Source organism: Vespa velutina, chromosome 1, assembly GCF_912470025.1.
Source record: "Vespa velutina chromosome 1, iVesVel2.1, whole genome shotgun sequence".
Lineage (NCBI taxonomy): Eukaryota > Metazoa > Arthropoda > Insecta > Hymenoptera > Vespidae > Vespa > Vespa velutina.
Genome location: NC_062188.1, coordinates 15,710,123 through 15,733,366, shown reverse-complemented (window position 1 = coordinate 15,733,366; position 23,244 = coordinate 15,710,123). Strand labels below are relative to the sequence as shown.

Sequence of the window (23,244 nt, the reverse complement as noted above, 5' to 3'; positions counted from 1 at the left end):
ATATTTCATATGTATGTGTGGATATATATATATATATATATATATATATATATATATATATATATGTCGTATTATACAAAAATATATTATATCAAATATTTTGAAATCAGTATCATGGAAATGCAGCTTCTACAAATATATGTGGGTTTAATATTCTTAAAGAAAACTCAGAGAAAAGTGTGAAGTTCATATATTTGCAGCCAAAGGACTTCCTTAATGATAACAATACAATCATAATAATTTTACAAATATAATCAATTATTTTATTAAGTATATATCACAATTGCTACTTTGTATAGTGCTGAAAGCCATTGCAATAGGAATGAGAAATTATAAGATAAGTAAAACAAAAAAGCACAAATAAGTTATCTATAAAATAAAAAAATATGTATTCTTGATGTTCTTAAAATTAATTTTATTTTTATGTAAAAATTTATGTTACACACAAAACACAATTACCTTTTGAGAGTTTTTTTTCTATATAATCAAAGAAAAGATCTATACATTTCAGCTAAATATTATTATTTTATGCTTTATTTTTGTAAATACAAGAATATTATTCTATTTTGTAAAATAAGATGATATGATTTTATAACAATAAAAAACATGAAAATAAATCTTATATATATAAAATACAAAATTGAAGATTTATTTTGTAGACATATTAAAATAATAAACATAGTTCATTTTGTACAATACATCATGATTGACTTCAAAATAAATACATTTTGTATATGTTTCATTCGTTTAAATATATTTCAAATATATAAAATGTAAAATGGCAGATTATATATAATAAATTATTATACTTATGTCATGTGACCTAGCAGAATTTTAAAAAATTGGCAAATAATTTTTTTTAATTTTATGAAGAAAAAAATACAATCTATGTAAGTTTTCTTTGATTTATTTATGTTATTTTATTTTATTGAAAGGTGTAAAATATATCAAAACAGTAATAATCCTCTTTATTTTAAAGCACTTTCAGAAAGTATGTGTTTTGTATGTGGAAAAGGACAGGACTTATAGACACATTGAAATATTTACTGCGATCGTCTATTTAAGAAACTTACTCATGTTTTCTCTTTTAATAGGACCAAATTGAAGGTAGTTGACTTCATAGACATTAAATATCTAAGATTTTATTTTAATATCAATTCTGCAATATATATGAATGAAAGATATGATTGAACCTGCATTCCTTGAATTTAAGCAAGCATATGAATTTTTATAAAATAATATCCTTGAAAAAATATTTTTCTTGCATAAACTTTTACAATATGTTACATGTCCCAAGACATAGCATGGTGCCTACAACAATAGAGCAAATAATAAATGCAGGTCAAATATCTTTATATGATAAATACAAATGAAATTTGTTATTTCCTACCTTTTCCTATTTTTGTTAATTTCAATTTATATTTTAGATTTTTTTTCAGTTTCTTTTTTTCAATCAGCAGTAATATGAATTCCTTCATGTGATTCTCTAAGCACTATTTCTGTTGATATAATATGTTTCACTTCTACATCCTCATTAGAAACTAAAACATTTTTTTGTGTAGGCGTTACAGGAATATGGTGTTTCTTTCTGTGGCACATCATAGTTGATCGCGATACGAATGCTTTGCCACACACATCGCATTCATATGGTCTTTCACCAGTGTGTAAACGTTTATGAATAGCCATTGGACTAAATTGAGTAAATGTTTTTCCGCAAACGTCACATCTATATGGTCTTTCTCCTGTATGCGATCTTCTATGACATCGTAAAGCTGCCCTTCTAGCGAAAACTTTTCCACACATTTCACACTTAAAGCTCTTCTCACCAGTATGCATGGTGGAATGAATTTTAAGATCAACGCGCGTTAAAAATCCTTTACCACATACTTCACATAAATAGGGTTTTTCACCAGTATGTATGCGTAAATGTGTATTAAGATAACTCTTGCTGACAAACATTTTATTACACACTACGCATGGGTATTGTCGATTATCCATACCCGAATGTATTTTCTGATGACTCTTACAAAGACCTTTAGTTATAAAACCTCTACCACAAATTTCACACATATAAGGCTTAACACCCAGATGCCTATTTTGATGATCCAATAAGGATTGCTTAGTTTTAAAGTTTTGTCCACAAGTACTGCATGGATAAGGTTTTAAGTCCGAATGAACTCTCTGATGGACAATCAGATAGCTTTTACACTGGAATCCTTTGCCACAGGTTGAACAATTATAATCAAACTGACCAGTATGAGTTGCCGTATGTTGTGCAAGACCTATCTTGCTACGAAATGCTTTTTCACAAGTCAAACATTGAAAAGGTTTTTCTCCTGTGTGTTTGCGCATATGTTCTTGTAATTTATAATTGGTTCTGTACTGTTTACCACACTGAGTACAAATTTTTGGTGTCCACTTTTGCCTGACAGTAGATTGTTTTTTTTGTATATCGACATTATCATTGCTTTGCGATGGAACTAATTCTGACTCTATTACCTTGATGTCCTTATTATCTACCTTTATTTTATATGAATTACATTGTTGTTTGTGAATATTTAATACTTCTACACTTGTGAAATATAAACCACAAGAACATGAACAAAAGTGTTGTTCAAAATGTGCTGCTAAATTATTTGTTTCCATTGCAGCTTCATTACAAAAAGGACACACATACCAATGAGTACCAGTCTCATCGACGGTTGGATTATTTAATATAGATTCTAATAAAGTATGTTTAGTTCCTTTAGTATATTCAACAATGACTTCTGTATTTTCTGTATTAGATTGGCTAGTGGAAGGTAATATATTTGAATCCATATTTCTACGAACTTCATTTTCACTAACAGTTGCTTCCTCTATTTCACTTTCTGTTTCCGGCTGAGAGGAATGAAACCCATCAGTGGGTACCTTTAAAGAAGAATAAGAAATTTAGAATAATTTTGTATTAATTTATTTTTTAAAGATTGTATATACCTTACATTGTTTTCTAGTACATGAGTAGGATCTTCAGAATTTAATCTCTCTTGTAAGCTTTGATATTCTTGCTTTATAGGCACTGATTCATATTTTACATTTTCACAGTAATGTACTATCTGTTCTCTAGTTTCAGTTTCTGGATTTATAGAAGTCACATAATTTATTCCCAATTGACTCAAATGCCCACTTACAGTTAAATTCCCTACTACAGTCATATCCCCTTCCAAGTGCATTGCTATCTGATGATTTGAAACCTGAAAATGATCATAAATATTGTACAAATATGACAATAAATGTACAATAGTAAATGTGCATAAAGTATTATTTATTTTTATTTTTATTTTTATTTTCTTTTTATTTTCCATTGTAATGATAATAAAATAAGAATTACTTCTCTTATATGTTCATCAACCATTCTGACTGTTTCACCATCTAAACAGTCAATGTCTGTAACCTCCATATCATGATCTTGCTGACCAATGTCTTCTTGACTAACAACTTGTTCATCACCAGCTAAATCCATTTCATCCATAACTTGCATAGTATGTATAGTTGTTTCTCCTGATTCATGAGAAACTACACTAGTACGATTTTGGACATCTTCAATATCATTTTGTATTCTATCTATATTCCTTTGGATCCTATTCATACTGATTTCATCTACCTCTTCTAAACCATGCTCTGATATATGTACCGTTTCATCCTTGCTAATTTCCTTTAACATTTCCATAAACATACCTTCGGTATGTAAACATTTTTCACGAAAATCAAATAATTGATCTAATTTGTATGCACATTCTTCGCATACCACTTTAGGAAGCTGATCTGTCATTGACACCTGCAAGAAATATCAAAAAGAAAAACGAAATAAAGCATAACATTAAAATGAAGTTAATCAAAATGAAAATTTCGCGAAACCTACTAATGAAGATAGGATTATTTCTTTTTTTAATTGAATACAAAATATATTAATATATCATTATTGGTGTTCTCTTTTTAATAGAAAATAAATTGAAAAAAATAACGTAATCGCATGGTCTAATCTATTATGTATAATTGTATATTGCGACGTTCAGTCTCTCTAGAATTAAGATAGAAAAAAGAAAAAAAAAAATTAATTGCTGATTATGTCGGAAGACCTTCTTACTTGGACGGGAAGGCACGCTGCGATTTTTTTGTCGATGTTACGCATCTGATCGCCAGCCTCAAAGATCGGTAATCCCATGAGAATGCCTGTCTTGGTCGCGCATAAACGGCAAAGATAATCGAATTCTTCGACGATGGCCATTATCAATGAAGAATATTTTCGACGAAAATCAATTCGTTTCTTGATGAAGAGTAGCAGATCGAAGTGTAAGCTTTTGATCAAGGTATCTCCTTCGAAAAGCTCTCGATACGAGGCAACTTTTTCCGAGGACTCGGCGAGACCGCGACGCGCATCACGATCGAACGATTTCGTTTCCTCTCGAAATCCTTTTTATGAAAAATTCTTTAAAAATTATTCTTCTGACGAAGCATTTTATGCTTCAGGATACGTTTGTAAAATGATACTTCTGTCTCCACAGCATTCGGACGATCTCTCGTAATCCGCTACGAGAAGCACGAGAGAGCGGGGTATTAGCTCCCCTGTCCACTCTTCGGTCAAAAAGAATTCATCTTTTCCTCTAGATGGCGCCATTCTCGTCGGTCTTCAAACACATACACTCGAAACATCTGTACTTTATATTAAACTTCTAACATCTGTTCGTTCTATTTTCTATCTTTCATTGTTTTCATAATCGGGTCTAAACTTTAAATCAAATTTTATTTTAATATATTATATTGTGTTAGAATTTGTTGATCACTCGATAAAAAAATATTTCTTCTGTTTGTTGTTCATTTAAATTTTATGCAATTTAAATATATTCTATGATATAACTAGATTTATATAATATATTAATTAAATTTAATTGAAAACTTTGTATTGTCCATTGTATCAAAAAATGAAAATAATGCATATACTTTGTGTATAAATACGATTGCGATTAATACAATTAATCTCGATATATACAAGGCGCCACATTCGCCGGAAATAATTGAAAATTTTATAAAAATATATACATAAATTAAATAAACAAATCTTATTTCATGATATTACATTTACAATTATTTTTTCAAATGCGTATTTAGTTTTTGAATGAATGTGAATAGATTTTTGATAATGAAACCTACTTTAGTTCTACTCGTATTTAAGGTTAATAGTTCGTCGCATTGTTCGACGGACAGTAAAAATGGCGTCTAACCAACAGAGCAATCAAAAGAAACGTAAATTAGATAATAATGATACGCAATTTGATAATGAAAAAGAAAGTGAGTTTAGCAAACATTATATTCCTTAATTTTACTAAGGATTATTAAATACGAAATGTCGGGAATACCAATGGCAAAGTTATTTGTTTATATTTGGTGAGGTTATGAAACTATGTTATTTCCTAGAAATTATATTATATTTATTTCAGAAAACGCTAAAGTGACTCGAATGGAAGCACCACGGCTATGTCCTTACTTAGATACAATTAATCGTCAATTTTTAGACTTTGATTTTGAAAAATTATGTTCTGTTTCATTGTCCCGAATCAATGTATATGCCTGCTTGGTTTGTGGAAAATATTTCCAAGGCAGAGGAACTAATACACATGCTTATACTCACAGTGTAGCAGAAAGTCATCATGTATTTTTAAATTTACATACATTAAAATTTTATTGCTTACCAGATAATTATGAAATAGTCGGTTAGTACCAATCGGCAATGACATATTTGGTTTGATCTATTAACTTCTATCAAAAGTATGCCATTATTTTTTTAGATTCATCTTTGGATGATATCAAATATGTATTAAATCCAACATTTGATAAAGCACAGATTGCTGTATTAGACAAAAGTGATAAGTTGTCTAGAGCTATTGACGGTTCAATGTATTCTCCGGGTATAGTAGGCATGAATAATATAAAGGCAAATGATTATTGTAATGTTATTTTACAAGTGAGTAATTTCAAAAATTTATTTTATATTTATGGTGTATAATTAGAGCAATTGTCATTCACTATTATAAATTTTTGTAGGCGCTATCTCATGTTACTCCACTGAGGGATTTCTTTTTAAGAGAGACTAATTATGCGTATGTGAAAAGGCCACCAGGAGATTCATCTTATCTGTTGGTTCAAAGGTTCGGTGAATTGATGAGGAAATTATGGAATCCACGCAATTTTAAAGCACATGTGAGCCCTCATGAAATGTTACAGGCTGTGGTATTATGGAGTAAAAAGAGATTTCAATTTACTGAGCAAGGTGTAATAGTAAAGGACTAAACAATGAGTAAAAAATTTTTTGAAATATGTAAGTATCACTCTTCTAAAACGAATAAAATATTTAGGAGATCCGGTGGACTTCCTATCCTGGTTTTTGAACGCTTTGCATTTGGCATTAAATGGTACAAAAAAGCGTGATTCCAGTATTGTTTATAAAACATTTTTGGGACACATGAGGATATATACCCGAAAAATTCCTCCGCTTGAATTAGAAGAAAGCCAAAGAAGTGAATTATTACATACAGTTGAATATGGGGAAACTGTTACACAAAGTCCATTTCTCTATTTAACGTGTGATTTACCACCACCACCTCTTTTTAAAGATCAATTTACTGAAAATATTATTCCACAAGTATGTATTAATCTAATATTATTTATATTTTATATTTATATTTATATTTGTTTATTAAGTATACTTAATTTGTTCATTTTATTTTTTATTTAGGTAAATTTGTATACTCTATTAAATAAATTCAATGCTGTGGCAGAGAAAGAATATAAAACGTACAAAGAAAACTTTATGAAAAGATTTGAAATTACAGAACTTCCACCTTATCTTATTCTTTATATAAAAGTGAGTATTTATTAAATAATGACAATTATTTTAAAAAGTATAGGAGAAGTTGAATAGAATTTGATGAATTTATATGTATTATTTACAGAGATTTACTAAGAATACATTTTTTGTTGAAAAAAATCCAACTATAGTAAATTTTCCAGTTAAGTAAGTCGATTACTCAATTTTTCTTTTAAATTTATATAAATATTTTTATAATAATATTTTAAACCATAAATATTTTTGGTAGAAATGTCGATTTTGGTGATATTTTAACTCCAGAAGTTAAGGCTAGACATCCTTATACAACATATGATCTTGTCGCCAATATAGTACATGATGGTGAACCAGGACAAGGGACATATAGAGTTCATATTTTGCATAGAGCTACTGGTCAATGGTATGAATTACAAGATTTACATGTAACCCAAATATTACCACAAATGATAACGTTGACTGAAGCTTATATACAAGTACGTATGATTATAAATTGTTCAGCTATTTTTTCAATTAATAGAAATAATTAACTGTATTTATTTTTTTTTTTTTTTTTTTTTTTTTTTTTTTTTTTTTTGTTTAGATATATGAGCTAAGAAAAGAAGCGAACATTGAAAATGGCGATAGTAAAAATAAAAAAAATACTTGATAGGAAATCAAATAAATATTTACATTTTCTCTATGCTTCTATCTTATTTCGATACCCCCAAACTTTATTTCACTTATTAGTAAATTTAATTTAAAATTGACGCCTTATATTCGACGCATTAAAAAATTGTATGCAATAAAAATCGTGATCATGTGACAACATGAGAGATCATTTTCAAAAATGACCAAAGAAAAAGGAAGATCCGATGAATTTAATCATACTCTCGAGAGGATTTACTTTCTTGTTCTAAATACTAATTATTTTATTTTTCATAATTACCTTAAGAAGTTTGAGACATCCTGGAAATATTTGCCTTACCGTTCCAAAAAAAAAAAAAAAAAAAAGAAAAAAACAGAAGAAAGAATGCTCTCCGTATGACTCTTCTTCGAAAGAGACGAATCAGAAGATAGACGTGCGGTTCGTCTCGACGCGATACCGAGCTCGATCCGAAGAGATCCGAAAATTGCCGAACGAATCGGAAGCGTAAACTGGAAGTAGAAGTTAGTAGTACTTGGAGAGGGAGAAAGGTGGGGGATAGAGAGTGGGACCAGGTATTAGAGGGGAGTGGGGACGCACGGCAAGGATCGAGGCGTCGCACCGAAGGCAAAACGAGTCGAGCCACAGCCGGCCATACGAAGCGATCGTAGATGAGTGTTTCTTTCGTCGAGCCGCGCTTTTTCACTTCCGTACGAGCATTTTTTTTATATCGTCTATCCTCCTTTACGGCTTTTCGATAGTGTTCGTTAGATTACGACAATGTCGTTTTACGAATTTGAACGAAAAATCGCTTCTTCCCGCGGTGCTCGCTCGAATTCGTTGTGAAGTGCGCGTGTGTTTCTCTCTCTCTCTCTCTCTTTCTCTCTCTCTTTTTCTCTTTCTCTCTCTCTCTCTCTTTCTTTCTTTCTTTCTTTCTTTCTCTCTCTCCTCGTTGGTGCACGCGGTTTCTAGTGTATATAACTGTGTTCAGTGTTTCAGCACGTGGATATTATCACCCGATAGAGGAAGGATGTTCGTTTAAACGGTGAGTAAGCCGATTATAATTCTTATCCCGTGCACTTTGAAAATTCAAGGATTACGCCTGCGCAGGTGTACGGAAACTGCGTTATCCTTCGTCCCGAAGTGACAAAACTGTCTCTTATAAGTTTTTTATTTTTGAAAATATAAAAAATATACCTCGAAAATAGCATCGAAATTTTATCAAAATCTGGAGAACACAATGTCGGAGATTCATGGTTGAAGGTTATAGAAATTTCAAAGTAATAAATTTACTTTGGTAAAGTCGATAAATCGTTGTCATTGATTATTATAATTTTTTCGTAAGCCTAATGTTAAAATGATTTTGATCTCGTGAGAAAAGATCGAGTGTAAGATGTTCAATGAAAATAACGTACCAAACGTTTGGAAATCGCCGGCCGTCTGGTTGATGGTAACGGTTCTCGTGCGTATGGCCTCTCATACGGCTACCTTTTTATAAACGATCATCTTTATTTAGCTTGTCGATAAGATAAACGTTCGATTTCGCTAGTTCTTACCTAATCATAGCGTGAATCTTTATGTTAATAAATAATGGTGTTAATGATTGGTAATTTATTTGTGAAAAAAAAATATATATATATATATAATGTTTACAAAAATTTTTACAATATAAATGAAAATGATTATGATAAAAACGATTGTAGATAATTCAAAGATGGAAAAGTCGTTGAAACGGAAGAACGATATCAATGAAAGTTTTATTCAAAATTTGGAACTAATTCTGATTGATTTTCTTTTAATACTATATTTGTAATAATTATTTTAATGAAACATAGCGAATAAGTAATAAATCGTTTTTGAAAGACATATTCAAGAGAAGAACTTTATGAATGGAATATCATAAAGTACATCATCGTGTATACTGACGTATATATGTATATACAATATACGTTGATGATTTATGTCAAAATAGTCAAGGAATTTTTGGTGTAAAAATATCAAATTTGCTTACATTAGAATTTCAAGTTATATTCGCGTGTGTACATGTATATATATATACATATATATATACATATATAGGATTTTATATAGGAATCCGTAAATTCCCAACATATATTCATATCAAAAGTACATTAAGTCTCACACGATCGTAACATAGATTAACCTAAAAAAATATATACGATTCGAATTTACCTTGTAATCATTTCCATTATATGTCATCATTTAAATTATTCTTACATATTACTAGTATAATTTTCGCTAATGTATTTTTATATCTCTTTGATTAAGTATGTATGTATCGTATATGATGATTTGAATACGTAGTAGTACCATTTTTGGATCTTACAAGACGTACTTCTATGTATGTAATTTTTGAATTTACAAACGATCATTTATTTATTCTTGGAATATTAGTATTATACAAAGTTACTAGTAATAATGAAAGAACGTATTACGCGAGCGTAGAAAAATCTTGTCCGTTTTCAGAAAACTAACAGGAACCTTTCAAAGAGAGTCAGTTATGTACTTACAACTTGCATTGCATTCTTTCGTAGTTAGTTGTTAATCGATATTTCATCCCCGTATGCGAAGCGTAACGGTGAAAGAACGAGATCGACTTTGGCGATCGTATCCCAATATGGATTTGCAGATATACCAAACAAGTATCGTAATCGCACTGTACCTTCTCATTGGGAAGTTAAACAGTTATCCTTAAAAGAGATCGACGGCTGACATTTTTGAAATTTTACATAAATTTTATATCATTGTATTTTCACATTGAAAACAATATCACAAAGTTTTTGTTCAATTATACGGTTTCGTTTAAAGAAGAATATTTTTCGTTGTATAGCTACCGAAATTATTAATTTTTAGATAATACTTTTGAAAAATACTATAGTGTAATCGTAATCCGTCTATCAGAGAGATATATTTGATATTAATTTCTCAAATATTAAAATAAGAGTGATATAGAGGATGATCGATCAAAAGTTCCTAGGTGATATTAAAAAATCAATTACACCTTTTTCGAGACTTTTCAGGTTAATATTCTTTTTTCCAAACTGTAATACTAAAGACTTAAGAATCTTCTTAGTTAATTTTTTTCTTTCAGTTCAGATCGTAAAATAAATTGGCCTAGAAAATTTTTTACAATCTGAAATAACAAAAAGAAAAAAAGAAAAGAAAAAAAGAATAGAAAAAACAAAGAATAATTAATCTAGAAATTAGAAAAAATAAAAGAGTAATTGATCTTAATTAATTTAATCGAATAATCATTTGGAAACATTTGTTCCCACCCTGTATATATAAGAATCTCAAAGTGATATCATTTTTCAACAGACCGAGAAAGATACGTTTGAAAGAAGAGAAACGTGTTCCTTTCGCTCTTGGTGTTCTTTACTCTCGTTGATAGTACAATCTCGTTACTTTTATAGTCTCGCTTCCATTCTCGCCGCCATTTACAAATACGTTTGACTCTCTCTCTCTCTCTCTCTCTCTCTCTCACTCTTTCTCTCATTCTCTCTCTCTCTCTGTCTCTCTCTCTTTCTCTCTCTTTCTCTCTCTTTTTCTCTCTCTCTTTTTGGGTACGCTGAAAATACCTGTTTCGTGTGCGAGGCTTGAAAAAAAAACGCCCGATCGCGACGTAAGAAGATGAAGAAAGAAGAGGAGGGAATTGGAGGTGAAGGAGGAGGAGGAGGAGGAGGAGGAGGGGGAGGAAGGGGAGATGGGGGAGATCGAGGTGGAACGTCGCCGTCGGTCGTCGTTAAAAGGCTGCAGCCCGGAGCGAAGGGGACCAGGTACGTTGACTCTCTCGAGGAAGCCACGAGTTTCGGATTCCTAGCATCTCCTCTCGCGAGATCGCAGCATCGTGTTAAACCAGTTTCCGCGAACTCGCTGCTCGACCAGGAAGAAGGAGGAGATGGAGGGAGAAGTGGGATACCATCGTTCGTTGATGATCGATCGACCGGACGAATTACGGATTTGATTCATAACACGTACGACATATTATGTTGTATGCACCGGTGATTATGAAAATGTTCTAACTTCAAGTCAAATGTTTTTCATTGTTACAACGGTGAGATATTATGCAGGTATATTTTGACATTTGGTCATTGAATTATTTAAAAATTATTATTATGACAAATTTACGTTGTCATCAAAAATATAGAATAAGATAGTTTTCATTTGAAAAATATAAAATATTCATTTGTGGGATTTAAATATATTAAAAATAGAGGATATGTGACGAAACATGGTTTTTTTTTAATATATTCAATGATTTATTTTTTGACTAGTTTCATAATCATCGATTCGTATGTAAATCGTTCGATTTTAATATGAATACAATCGTTTACAGTCTCCTCATCGTTACGTTCATTCACATAGCTAGAAACAATTGATTTATTTGTTAGACCGTTTTCATTCGTTTATTTATAGATTGAAGGAAGGATATTTTTATGTTATTTTTGTGCTCTTTTGCGTTATATTCGATCAATATATTCGTATAGTATATTGATCGATAGCTAGACTATCTGTGTATAATAAATAGATATATATATATATATATATATAGAATGTGAAAATGTTTGTTAGCAGTTATCTCGAAGTGTGTGATTATAATGTAATTACATACAAGAATGTGTCCTTGAACGTAATATGCAGAAAATGTATGCGAACTTGTTAGTTCGTTTAACGAAAACTTAATAGCTTCGTCCAGGCGTATCAATCGCTTTTCATCTTATCAATATTACACGCTAATATTTCTCTCGTTATACACACATAGATACAATCGTGTGTCGATCGAATGAACCTCATTGAAAATAAAAGTTGATAAGTTAATTGACAAGTTTAAGATTGCAACGAAAGATCGGCTTATCTCGAGTTTAATTCGATTATAAAAGAGAAGGTGAAGGGGGGGGGTGGGAAATGTATAAGTTTTGAGAGACAGATTTATCGTAAGAACGTGTCGTGCAAAGCTTTTCTTTCGGAAGAGAATCGAAAAGTCTTTTTAAAGTTATAAGCGGATACGAATGGTTTTCTTTCTTGAGTCGATCGATCGTAGGACGAGGTAAGGTAGGAGTAAAACGAATCTACCGAGTCGGGAGAAAGTTGTCCTTTACTTTCATGCACTCGCGCGTAGTATAGCGTATAGTATAGCGTGACATAAGGTGAAGTTGAAGAAGGTAGCGTAGGGAGTAAGAAAGGAATAAGAAAGAGAGTGGGAGAAAGAAAAAGACATTACTGTAGGATGAGACTAAGCTAGAGTAGGTTGAAACGCCTTCTCGAGTACGAGGCAGGTGTCCAGCTGTCGCAACGTAAAATCTATATACATATATACATATACATATATACATATATATATATATATATGTATATATATATATATATATATGATATGTAGATATGTACGTATTCGTTAGAGTCTATTTAACGTGTTTCTATACATACACAGATCCGTATGTAATGCAAGCGAGATGCATCAAACAACGCCACGCGTGATGTAACGTATTACCGAATCCGGTTAAATCGGTCGATCGATGGTGGACAGGAATGATTAGTTAGAATGATAGTCGTTGATTCATTGCCGTTTCACGCTTCATACGCTACCGTGATATAGGAAACCCATGGATGTAAATTGGAAATCGTCAGGATTTTAGCGAGAGGTTCACGGTTAGATTTTTCTTGGTGGAAAGGAAGATATTACGTTGCGGTATTATTAACTTTTGTAATGAAGGAATGAGTTTCGTAAACGTCCTCATGATTTTGCGTTTTTTTCTTCATCCACACTTATTTCGTAAGAATTTACGTTAAAAACAATTTTCCTTGAACGTTACAATCATTAGCACGTTATCATTATTGCTCATAAATCAAATTATTATTATTTACATTATTTTCCTTCGTATGTGAATATTTTCTCTCTTTATCTCTTCTTTTTTTTTTTTTTTTATATCACAGAACTTTATATATTACAACGGAACTTGAATTAATCCGTTGACTTTCTAACGAGACTTAGAGCCAACGTTCGTTATGACCGCTTACTCAAAATACTTACTGCATAATACGTTCGTTCTCGTTCCACATCGCACGCGTCTTTCCTTCTGGCCGACCTCAAAAGAATCTTCGAAGTAGAACGAACTATGGCGGTGTGCCTTATTTCATAAAACTAGAACGCATCATTCCAATGAAATGTTATAAACGTTTGAGAAGTAACATTGACGTTGACGTTGACGGCGACGTCGTCTTCTTGATCGTCGACTATGACGAGTTCACTAAAGTTTGTTCTCTCTCTCTCTCTCCCTCTCTCTCTTTCATTGTCTTTCTCTTTCTCTTTCACCCTCGTTCGCGGAGAATCAACTTGGTCGCAACATCCAATCGAGAATCGTTGCCTGATTCGCATCTGGTTGTTGGTAGGTTTTTTTCTCTGTCGCAGAAAATAAAGGAAATCATTTGTGCGAGAGAGACAGAAAGAGAGATACAAGAAAAGAGAGAGACAAAGGGAGAAGGAGAGAAAGAGAGAAAGAGAGAGAGAGAGAGAGAGAGAGAGAGAGAGAGAGAAAGAAAGAAAGAAAAGAAGAGAAAGAACGTCGTTGATTCCTTAGAATCAAGTTCCTTAGAATTTGCGTTGCGATGTTATAATTAAAAGCACGGGGCATGTTTAATTACCGAGTTTACAAAGCATAAAGTCGTGCAAATGTAAATAAATACCTATACATACAAACTGCCATTTGTTTTCTTTTCGGATGGAACTTTCGAAATTCGAAGGACAAAACCTACAGTTTACGACGAGTCAAGCGCGAAGAACGTCATCCTCCGCATGTGCTCAAGATAAAGGGAGAAAGAAAAAAAGAAAAAGAAACGCTTTCTCGGGGCGTCGATCAGAAGCGAGTTGAGCTGTGAGTCGCGCGAATCGAATACAATAGCCAAAGGCTATCCTCATTTACGTAATGTACCTACTATGAAAGAGGAAAGGAGATAGAAAGAAAAAAAAATAAAAAAAAAAAAAAAAGAGAAAGGGCGACACGATGTAGAGGAAGAGAAGAGTAAAAGAGTGACAATGCCGTCTGGCGTTCCTCTCGTTCGCGATTCGTCGGTCCAGAGATGAAAACAACAAAACGACGAGAGAAAGAGAGACAGAGAGAGAGAAAGAGAGAGAGAGAGAGAGAGAAAGAACGAAAGAGTGAAAGAGAAAAAATCGTAAGGGCGTTTCGTCGCCATGTCGACTTTTCGAACCTACTGTTGTTGCTGTTGCTGCCACAGTCTCTCGAGTACGCGTCCATGTATGGTCTATGCTTTGCAGTCTGCATATGGAGCGCCCACTCGCTCACGGAATAGAGACACCGTTGACTCGACTCGTGCAAACAACGACGATTAGATCGATTGCCGTTGCCACTCCATTCCTCCTATTTGGAGTCTCCTCCCTGCCAATGTGCGTTTGTACGATCCTCTCATAAGGAAGGAAGGAAAGATGGGTAGGAGGGGAAGAGATCGTCACGGGGGGTCAACATCCCCTTGAAATTTGCCGAGAGTTCATTCGTCGTATAGTAACTATAATGCAGTCTACTAAAGTCACCGACTGCGGAATGAGAATTAACTATGTCAAAGTTATATATGCGTATACGTAAGTAATTATATATAACAATAAAATACGAAAAATTCTATTTCGAACGTTTTAATAAATAATAAAAATGGTATTGTTAACGTTCAGGTAGATATTTATTTTCATTCTTCCTATCTTATTTTCTTTTTTTTTTTTTCTCTCGATAATTCTATCAGACAATGATCGTCTAATTGTTTCGAACGATATATTTTTATAGACTATAAAATTTAATTATCTGATATTCAAGATAAAATTTGTTATGTATAATTTCGGATAATGATGTTGGAAGGAGTCATCTCGTAAATATTCTTTTTAATTAGATCAGGCAAAACTCGTTGGATTAAATTCCGATCGAGAGTCGGAAATGCTTTGTTCCTTTTTTTTCCTCTTTTTTTCTTTTTTTCTTTTTTTCTTTTTCCACTCAACGATCACAAGAGGAAGAAGAAGACGACGACATATGCGAGACGAAGAATCCAGATTCGATATCTCCGGAGACTTTATGCTCGAACGATCGATATGGACGGTGCAACGTCCGTAGGACCGGCAACGAGTACTTCCTCTCTTGAAGAAGAAATGCTCGAGATTGCGAGGCCCTTCGCGTGTTGAAATCCTCATCCGAGGATTAGGAAAGAAAGTTTGAGGGTTCGCGGTAGCATGAGAGATAGCGAACCTAATATCGGTCCTAATCACCGAACTAAATATCTTTTTCAGATTTTTCTCGGTACCATTGAATGATCTTTGATCACTAAGAAACTGTAAGGAATAGTTTTGCAACAAAACAAATTGCAAGTAATTCGCTCTTTTTCAATAAATAGAATTATTATTATCGTTCATTATTCCATAAACTTTTAACCCGACGTTTCTATATGTTGCTGCTAAGAAAAAAAGAAAAAAAAGAAACGAAAAAAAAGAAAATCAAACTGAGGATATTAAATCGCGAGAAAAATAGTGTAAAAGGAGGTACAAAAGTTTGATGGTTAAAATCCATTAAGAGTCTAGCCGAGGATCGATAAAAAGTATTTGTTGAAAGCTGAAAGGATTTAAAGAGAATGATAATTTTAAGTAGGTACTTAATGCTTTTAATTACTTTAACGAGCTGAAGAATGCGTTTTATATAAGACGTCGTTTTTCTTTACTTTTATAGTTTCATATACAACTGTACCTGTTTACGTCTTATTTAAGCGAATCACATTAGAGAGAAAGCGAGAAAAGTTTTTGACGTGAAAAGAAGCAAAAGTCATTTCAATTGAATCGATTAGTTCATCGAGGCGCGAGACTTTTATCTTTTTTTTTTTTTTTTCCAATTCTATGAACATTTCTATACGCGCATAAATGAAATGTAGAGACAGTTAGAAACGTATATACAAAAGGATATACGAGCTCGAAATAAACGTGCACTTAGATATACCAATGCCGTGTGTCACGATTAAGATGGTCTACCGGAAATAAATTGGTTTTTGTGGTTGCATTTCAATGAGTTTTTATGAAGAAAGATTTACGAGTTTCTCCGCGTATACATGTGTTTACATATACATACATATACTATGTATGTATACACATGCATACATATACTATGACATATATAATACTATGTAATACTATATATACATATATAATACTATATGAAATAAAATAATTGATTGTATAAGTACTTCTATAAATAAAAATCCGATGGAAATAATATCGGATGAACCAACGATTCCAACCAACGATATAGTTCGTTTGCGTTCATGAGAATCCTTAATTACGTTAAAAATAATTTTTTTAACAAGTTATTGCACAAATGTTCCTTCATTTTTTTTGAATTTTATCTAAAATATAAAAAAAAAAAATTGTTATTACATGCCATTTAAAAGATATTAACGTGACCTCGATTTTTTTTAATCGATAAAATAATATTTCTACCATTTTTATTCTTGTAATTTGTTAACGATCGAGCACTGATGACTTATTGTTTAAAGCATTTCTTTCTTTCTTTTTGTTTTGTTATTTTTTTTTTTTTTTTAATCACATTATCGAAAGTACTTGAAAAATCGTAACGTATATTACGCGTAACACCTTGTATACTTAACATACATATCTACGACTGTCTACACTTAAAATCCTTTCGGTCGTTGTCTTTCGAAGACAAGAAAGAAATGATAATGATCGAGGGCACTTTTTACGATTGTTACCTCTTTGTTTTCGTACGTTCAATCGGATGGCCTGAATATACCAGATTCACTTTATCCATGCGTTTCTAGGGCTTTCTCGTATAATTAACCATTAAAGAGTTTCGAAATGCTTCCGTTGAAGATCTTTCATCGTTTTAAAATTGTTTCTCGTTTTGACGATTTTAACACCTCTTTGCATCTTATATGCGATTAAAGATGGACTCTTATATTGAAAATCGAGCTGTCGATGGTAATCTCATGCATATTCGTGTTACGAAATATTTTCGAGTGAAAAATATTGAGAATATGAGTAGAAAGTCGGAGATTGGCGTTTAAAAGGATAGAAAGTTTAGGTAAGGTTTAATAAAGGGAAATAAATATTTTTCATATTATTCACCCTCGCATCCTTTGATTTCGTCCAAGGGGGTAGACTCTAAGATTTTTTTTGTTTCTTTCCTTTTTTTTTTCTTCTTTTTTCTTTTTTTTTCTTTTTTTTTTTTTTTTCTTTTTTTCCCTCACGTGAAAAGGGCAACGGTCATTTTCGAGGGAGAGCACACTCAAGGTGCAGGTGTAACACAGTTGGTCAGGGTACGAATAAGGTGCTCGTTGAGAAGGAGAATGGATGCATAGAGATAGTAAGGAAAATAAAGAAGGTAAGGGGAACGTTAAGACAGGTGTTGCGGATAATAATGTCTAACGGAAAGCGTATAACTCGACTGTGTGCAACTTGTCCGTGTGCGGTCTTGGTTCTACGAATGTACTTTTGCCCCGTTATATGCCATTTCGTCGTGCCGTTCAATAGATTCGAGCAATGAAACACGATGTTCGAAATACACGAGAATGGAAGTCACGAGTTTAACTGGACGATCCGGATACGATCTTCTCTTTCACATTTTTAGAAAAAGTACTTTCACCTTCGTGACGATATCACTAAGAATCGTTTAACTTTTCAAACTTGAACAACATTCGAGTTATCGTTTATCTCCGATAATTCCTTTTATTTTATCTTTAATTCTAACTAATCCGATATAAATATTATCTTTTGTTTTTGAACATTTTTATGAAGAGTATAGAAAGAAAACAATAAAAAACGAATCCAACGAACAAATGGGGGATGTACGTTGTAAAATTTTTTTAATCTATAAAAAAAAAAAAAAAAAAAAAAAAATACGAGAGTAATAAAAGTTATTTTTTTTTCACGTATAAATTGTTTCGAACGTAGAGATAAATGAACCGATTGAATAAGCGATGACACTTGACCCCTATATTATTTGATTAAGAAGATAAGCAAGGTTTCCGTTATTCTCTAAACTCCCTTGATAGATTATGCCGTAGAGGCTTCCTAAAGCCTACTTCGATGAACTTAACGAATATCCTCTTACTGACCGATATTAAAACCTATCTCTCGTTCTACTTTACATTATATAATTTTATCATGGACGATACCGTGCACCGATATTCATTCTCGAATGTAACGGTTTCTCTTTGCACGCTAGAAATTACAGGAGCTTTAAGCGGTTAGAATTTTGCGGTTCGTATGTTTTCCATCAAATATTTATATATATATATATATATATATATATATATATATATATATATATATATATACATTTAAAGATTTTCTTATGCGGTTTCATATAATCATATTCGTGATCCGGAGACACAATTTTCGTGCAATTTCACGCCAATTTCCTAATTCCTAGCCATATCCTGCTAGGGGAAAAGGATAAGATTGGGAAGACGCTTGAGCATCCTGTCCAGTATATTCGCTCGAAAAGATTGTACAGAGGCGGAAAGAATTTTACAGGGAAGAACCGTCAATTTCCGTCGAACGAGATTGAAAATAATATCGAGTAAACGACGAGCTAGGAACATCCCACGCAAACTGTGCGCGGGAAACGTTGGGGAATGAATAAATCGAGCCCTTCGCTCGAGGGTACCGAATTTCAATGGAGCCCTTTGAAGTACGTTGCAGCGATGCACTGACTTTATTGTCTCCAATTATCTTTGATTTTGTTTCTGTTTTTTTTTTCTTTTCTTTTCTTTTTTCTTTTTCCTTCTGCAACCAAAATGAAACGTTCCGCACAGAGTTAGATGATTACATTCCATCACAAACGAGCGTCAGTTAGGTGTCATTGTAAAAAGTTATGAGTATTACGTGCGCGCACGTAGAGAAGACATTCTCCACTCTCTTTTATCGTACTTGGTCGAGGGGAAAGGCATAATGTGTGCGTTTTATCGAAGCATGTCCTCCTTCTTCCTCTTCTTCTTCTTCTCCTTCTTCCTCGACAGAAGGAACCGGAAGCGATCGTCTGAATATGCAGGAGGACACACCTTGATGAGGATGGTGTCACGCTGACATTTACTCTTTTATGTACGCATATAAGTATACATATATACACGTACGCGTGCACATATATAGACACACTTATCATTAGAAAATTTTGTCGACAGCATTACATACTTACATATATTCCTAGTATATTCGAGCATGTGCATTATTATCGCGCTTCAAACACAATAACGTTTTCCCATTCAACCCCCTCTTTGTTTTCTTCGATCATCGAGCTGTCGAAATATTGTTTCTCTTGAACGCCAGTACGAATATTATCGATGCGTTTCTTTCGACGTGAAATGTCATATCGCGAATGAAATTCACGAAAGTTGTCAATACTTTGAAATAATAGCAACGATAGAGTTACTCCGTGTAATTACGAAGTCTCAGTAATCATGCGATACGATATATGATTCGATCGAACGAAGAGAATACCCTTTGAGAACGAAGTGTTCTTGTAATCTCATCGATGATCTATGAATCTTTATAGAAAATCGATTATTTTAAGTACTTGTTCGAACATCGATCGACGATTTTTTTTACTCCCTTTATTCTTTTTTTTTTTTTTTTTATCTTTTTCTTTTCCTTCCGATTCTTCTTTTTTTGTTCTCGTATGTGTGTGTGTATTTGTTGTTGTTTCATTTTTTTTCGCTCCACCTCGTTATTATTTAATTGAAACGTCAGATTAATTGATTGTCCTTCGTTGCTAGGATTTTTAGCCGCACGTACGTACAAACAACGGTATATACGTAAAAGACGATTAAATTTCCAACGGTGCCAGGTGGCGAAGCGTGGAATTCGATCGTGAGGCAGGTGATTCTCTCGCGTGTTCTCCTCCCGACTTTGCGTGCTCTTATTAAAGCCACCACTATCGATTTGTTAGAGGGGTTCACTGACCATACGAGTGCCTACGTTCCGACTACTCGCTTTTATTTATTTTCTCTTTATTTTTATCTTTTCTTTTTGTTTCGTTTCTTTTTTTTTTCAAATCAGAAAAAAAAAATAGTCACATTGTCGACGTTGTGTTCTTTACGACGAAGATCCTTTACGAGGATAAATATTTTCAAGGAGATCTAAAAAGATCTTTGATTAACGGAAGTACTTGTTTTATTTGTATTTTTTTCTTTACTTTTTCTGTGTTTAGTGTGTGTGTGTGTGTATGTGTGTAGCTATGTGCAAATATTAGTATTTGTTTCGATAAAGTATCGATGTAGAAAGTATATATATATATATATATATATATATATATACTTATATATATATATATATATATATATATACTTATATATATATATATATATATATATATATATATATACTTATATATATATATATATATATATATATATATATATATATATAACGACAGAAAAAATATGAAATGGATAAGAGATATAGGAAATGCAATTTATTTTATTACATGGATTTACAACTTCTTCAGTTGACGAATAAGAAAATTTTACGAAGAAGAGTAAAAAGTTTATTATTAAGGGAGTTTCATATTGCGTTGTGAATTTTCGGAGAAAAAAGAAAAAGAAAAAGAAAAAGAAAAAGAAAAAGTAAAGTGAAAAAGAAAAATGAAAAAGAAATTCATAAAATAAATAGATTAAAATGAAAAATGATAATAACGAAACATCTTGCAATACTATTCATATAATTGTTCTAATAATTACATAGCTACAATGATTCAATTTGAAATGAAAATTTAATACGAAAGAGAAACGTATATAGAAATCGAGGCATGATAGGCCGTCATGTAGCAGTAGCGAGTGCCATCACGATTGTAACGCGTTCCTTTGAATTATATGAGAGAAAGCGATAGTTACTTTCGAACAATTATACCATTACCAAAATGAATGATAAAGGTAAAGCGTTAGTTATTTGCGTTATTTAAAGCGACGATTGTTTAACGAACGATACAATAATACAGATTTCTACTTTTTTCGATTGCGTTAAAACTTATTCGATCGGATCATTCACACGGAGTTGAATAACACAAAACGATTAAGAAATCCTGAGCAGTACGATGACAATGGAAAGGGGGGAAAAGAAGAAAGAAAGAAAAATTGCAAGAAGATGTATGGGCGACATTCTGTGCATTGTATGAACGATGCACGCGTACAAAACGCTTACACACGATGACTAATCGAGCGAGGATGTGACGACGATGTTCGAAAGTCAAATATTTTCCTATGATTATCCGTTTCCACATATCTTTTGTTCGTCCAAACGAAATATTCTTTTTCAACAGGATTATAGAGAAAACTTTGGGATTAATTTAAACGTGGCCTTGATTGATGATTTTCCTTTTTTTCATTGGAATAATACAGCAATATCTCATTTCTTTGGCCAGACGTTTTTGACACGAGTAAAATAATTTGAGTAGACGATTCCGTCACTCCCTTTCTACCCTCCAATGAAAGGCATAGGATTCGTTTTTTCTTTTTTCTTTTTTTTTTTTTTTCTTCTTTTCTGTAGAGAAGCCATAGAATCCACCATATGGCAGTGACCGAGCTCTGCTATGTGAACGAACGTGGCTGAGACAAATGCACACACGATCGAAAGTACGTAGATATGTATGTATGTATGCGTACATGTAGCATGCTCGAAACGCGAGACATTAAGCTTTTGCTCGCATACGTCGATTATCCAGACGTGATATCGATTATTCGAACGTATGTAAATGTACATACGTAATATATAGATATACTTGATCGTATAGTTTAACTTTCATCAATTTCATCAGTTTTCATCGATTTCTTTGTATATCTAATAATCTTTCTCTGTCCCAAACGATTTTTTTTTTTTTATCGCATCATCGTTAAGAACAATAATCTAATTCACCATAATCACTTTTTTTAATTTAATCGAACATAAAAATTCGATATCGTTTCCAGTAATCGCCTCCCTTTTTTTCTTCTTTTTTTCTTTTTTCTTTCTTCTTTTTTTTTCTGGTTACTTATTTAATAACTTTATAAGCGATATAGCTTTACGTAAGTATTATCATCGTACAAGACTTTCTCATGCCCTTGTAACGAGCGTATGGAATTACTTAATTGAGACCTCCTTATTCAAGGACAGTGATTCCAAGAGAAAATAACACACGGGACCTTTTCGACCTCCCCATTTTCATACCGTAACCGTGCCGTGTAATCGACAGATGGGTAAACGGAAACGACGTTTTATTCATCGTTTTTCTTAACTAATACATGAACGTATATATAATATCATAATCAATAATAATATTCCCCTTGGCTTTGAATTTTTCGATCTTTACTTTATTATTTTTCCTTTCATTTGTATTTTTACTGAAAAGAAAATAATAATAATAACAACAACAAAACAACAACAACAACACAATGACCTTTTAGATATCAATGTAAAAGATATCTTAGAGTATAAGAATGGATACGGCGCTTTTACTTTCGCAGGAAAATCTCATTTCCGTAGGAAAGTCTTTATCGTTTGTTTATGTTCTTTCTTAACCGTCAAGAGGAAGGAGGGAGGATTCCGTAGTTTTACGCCACGTGCGGAATGAATTGGAATTTTGTTAATGTGTTAATACGTGTGAATGTATACGCCTGTGTGCGTCTCTGTATATGTGTATGGCAGATGGCATATAGGCAATATATGCAAACGCTTATCGATGCACCG

At 32.5% G+C, this 23,244-nt stretch overlaps 3 protein-coding genes across 8 annotated transcripts in view; 2 read left to right on the top strand and 1 right to left on the bottom strand.

The window, feature by feature from the left end:
* Window positions 1-174: 174 nt before the first annotated feature.
* LOC124953705 (zinc finger protein ZFP2-like) lies at window positions 175-4,668 on the bottom strand. Of its 2 annotated transcripts, XR_007102310.1 has the most exons (5): window positions 4,127-4,668; window positions 3,371-3,817; window positions 2,982-3,233; window positions 1,391-2,910; window positions 175-1,311 (listed from the first exon to the last, which is right to left on the bottom strand). XR_007102310.1 is itself a non-coding variant. In XM_047505505.1 (4 exons), the coding sequence occupies exons 1-4, from the start codon at window positions 4,265-4,267 to the stop codon at window positions 1,450-1,452; spliced, it is 2,301 nt and encodes a 766-aa protein (XP_047361461.1). In that variant the 5' UTR covers window positions 4,268-4,667; the 3' UTR covers window positions 175-1,449. The 2 variants fall into 2 exon arrangements, 1 of the variants encoding a protein (XP_047361461.1); XM_047505505.1 differs by having other exon boundaries at window positions 175-2,910; window positions 4,127-4,667.
* Window positions 4,669-4,948: 280 nt separating this feature from the next.
* On the top strand, window positions 4,949-7,562 carry LOC124953770 (U4/U6.U5 tri-snRNP-associated protein 2). 3 transcript variants are annotated; one of them, XM_047505653.1, is made up of 9 exons: window positions 4,949-5,328; window positions 5,478-5,750; window positions 5,826-6,001; window positions 6,082-6,307; window positions 6,393-6,679; window positions 6,773-6,901; window positions 6,990-7,051; window positions 7,134-7,356; window positions 7,464-7,562. In XM_047505653.1, exons 1-9 carry the CDS (start codon window positions 5,250-5,252, stop codon window positions 7,527-7,529), a joined length of 1,521 nt encoding a protein of 506 aa, XP_047361609.1. In that variant the 5' UTR covers window positions 4,949-5,249; the 3' UTR covers window positions 7,530-7,562. The 3 variants fall into 3 exon arrangements, with proteins under 3 accessions (XP_047361609.1, XP_047361618.1, XP_047361626.1); XM_047505662.1 differs by having other exon boundaries at window positions 4,949-5,424; XM_047505670.1 differs by lacking the exon at window positions 7,464-7,562 and having other exon boundaries at window positions 4,952-5,328; window positions 6,990-7,046; window positions 7,134-7,298.
* Window positions 7,563-7,712: 150 nt separating this feature from the next.
* Window positions 7,713-23,244, top strand: part of LOC124953618 (rap guanine nucleotide exchange factor 2-like) — a 131,704-nt gene continuing 116,172 nt past the window's right edge. For 2 of the 3 annotated variants that reach the window (XM_047505322.1, XM_047505332.1), the window contains exon 1: window positions 8,113-8,550. The gene's annotated coding sequence lies outside the window, so the exon portion shown is untranslated. Of the gene's footprint in view, window positions 8,030-8,112; window positions 8,551-23,244 lie in introns of those variants that run through there. The other variant, XM_047505254.1, reaches the window with a different exon arrangement.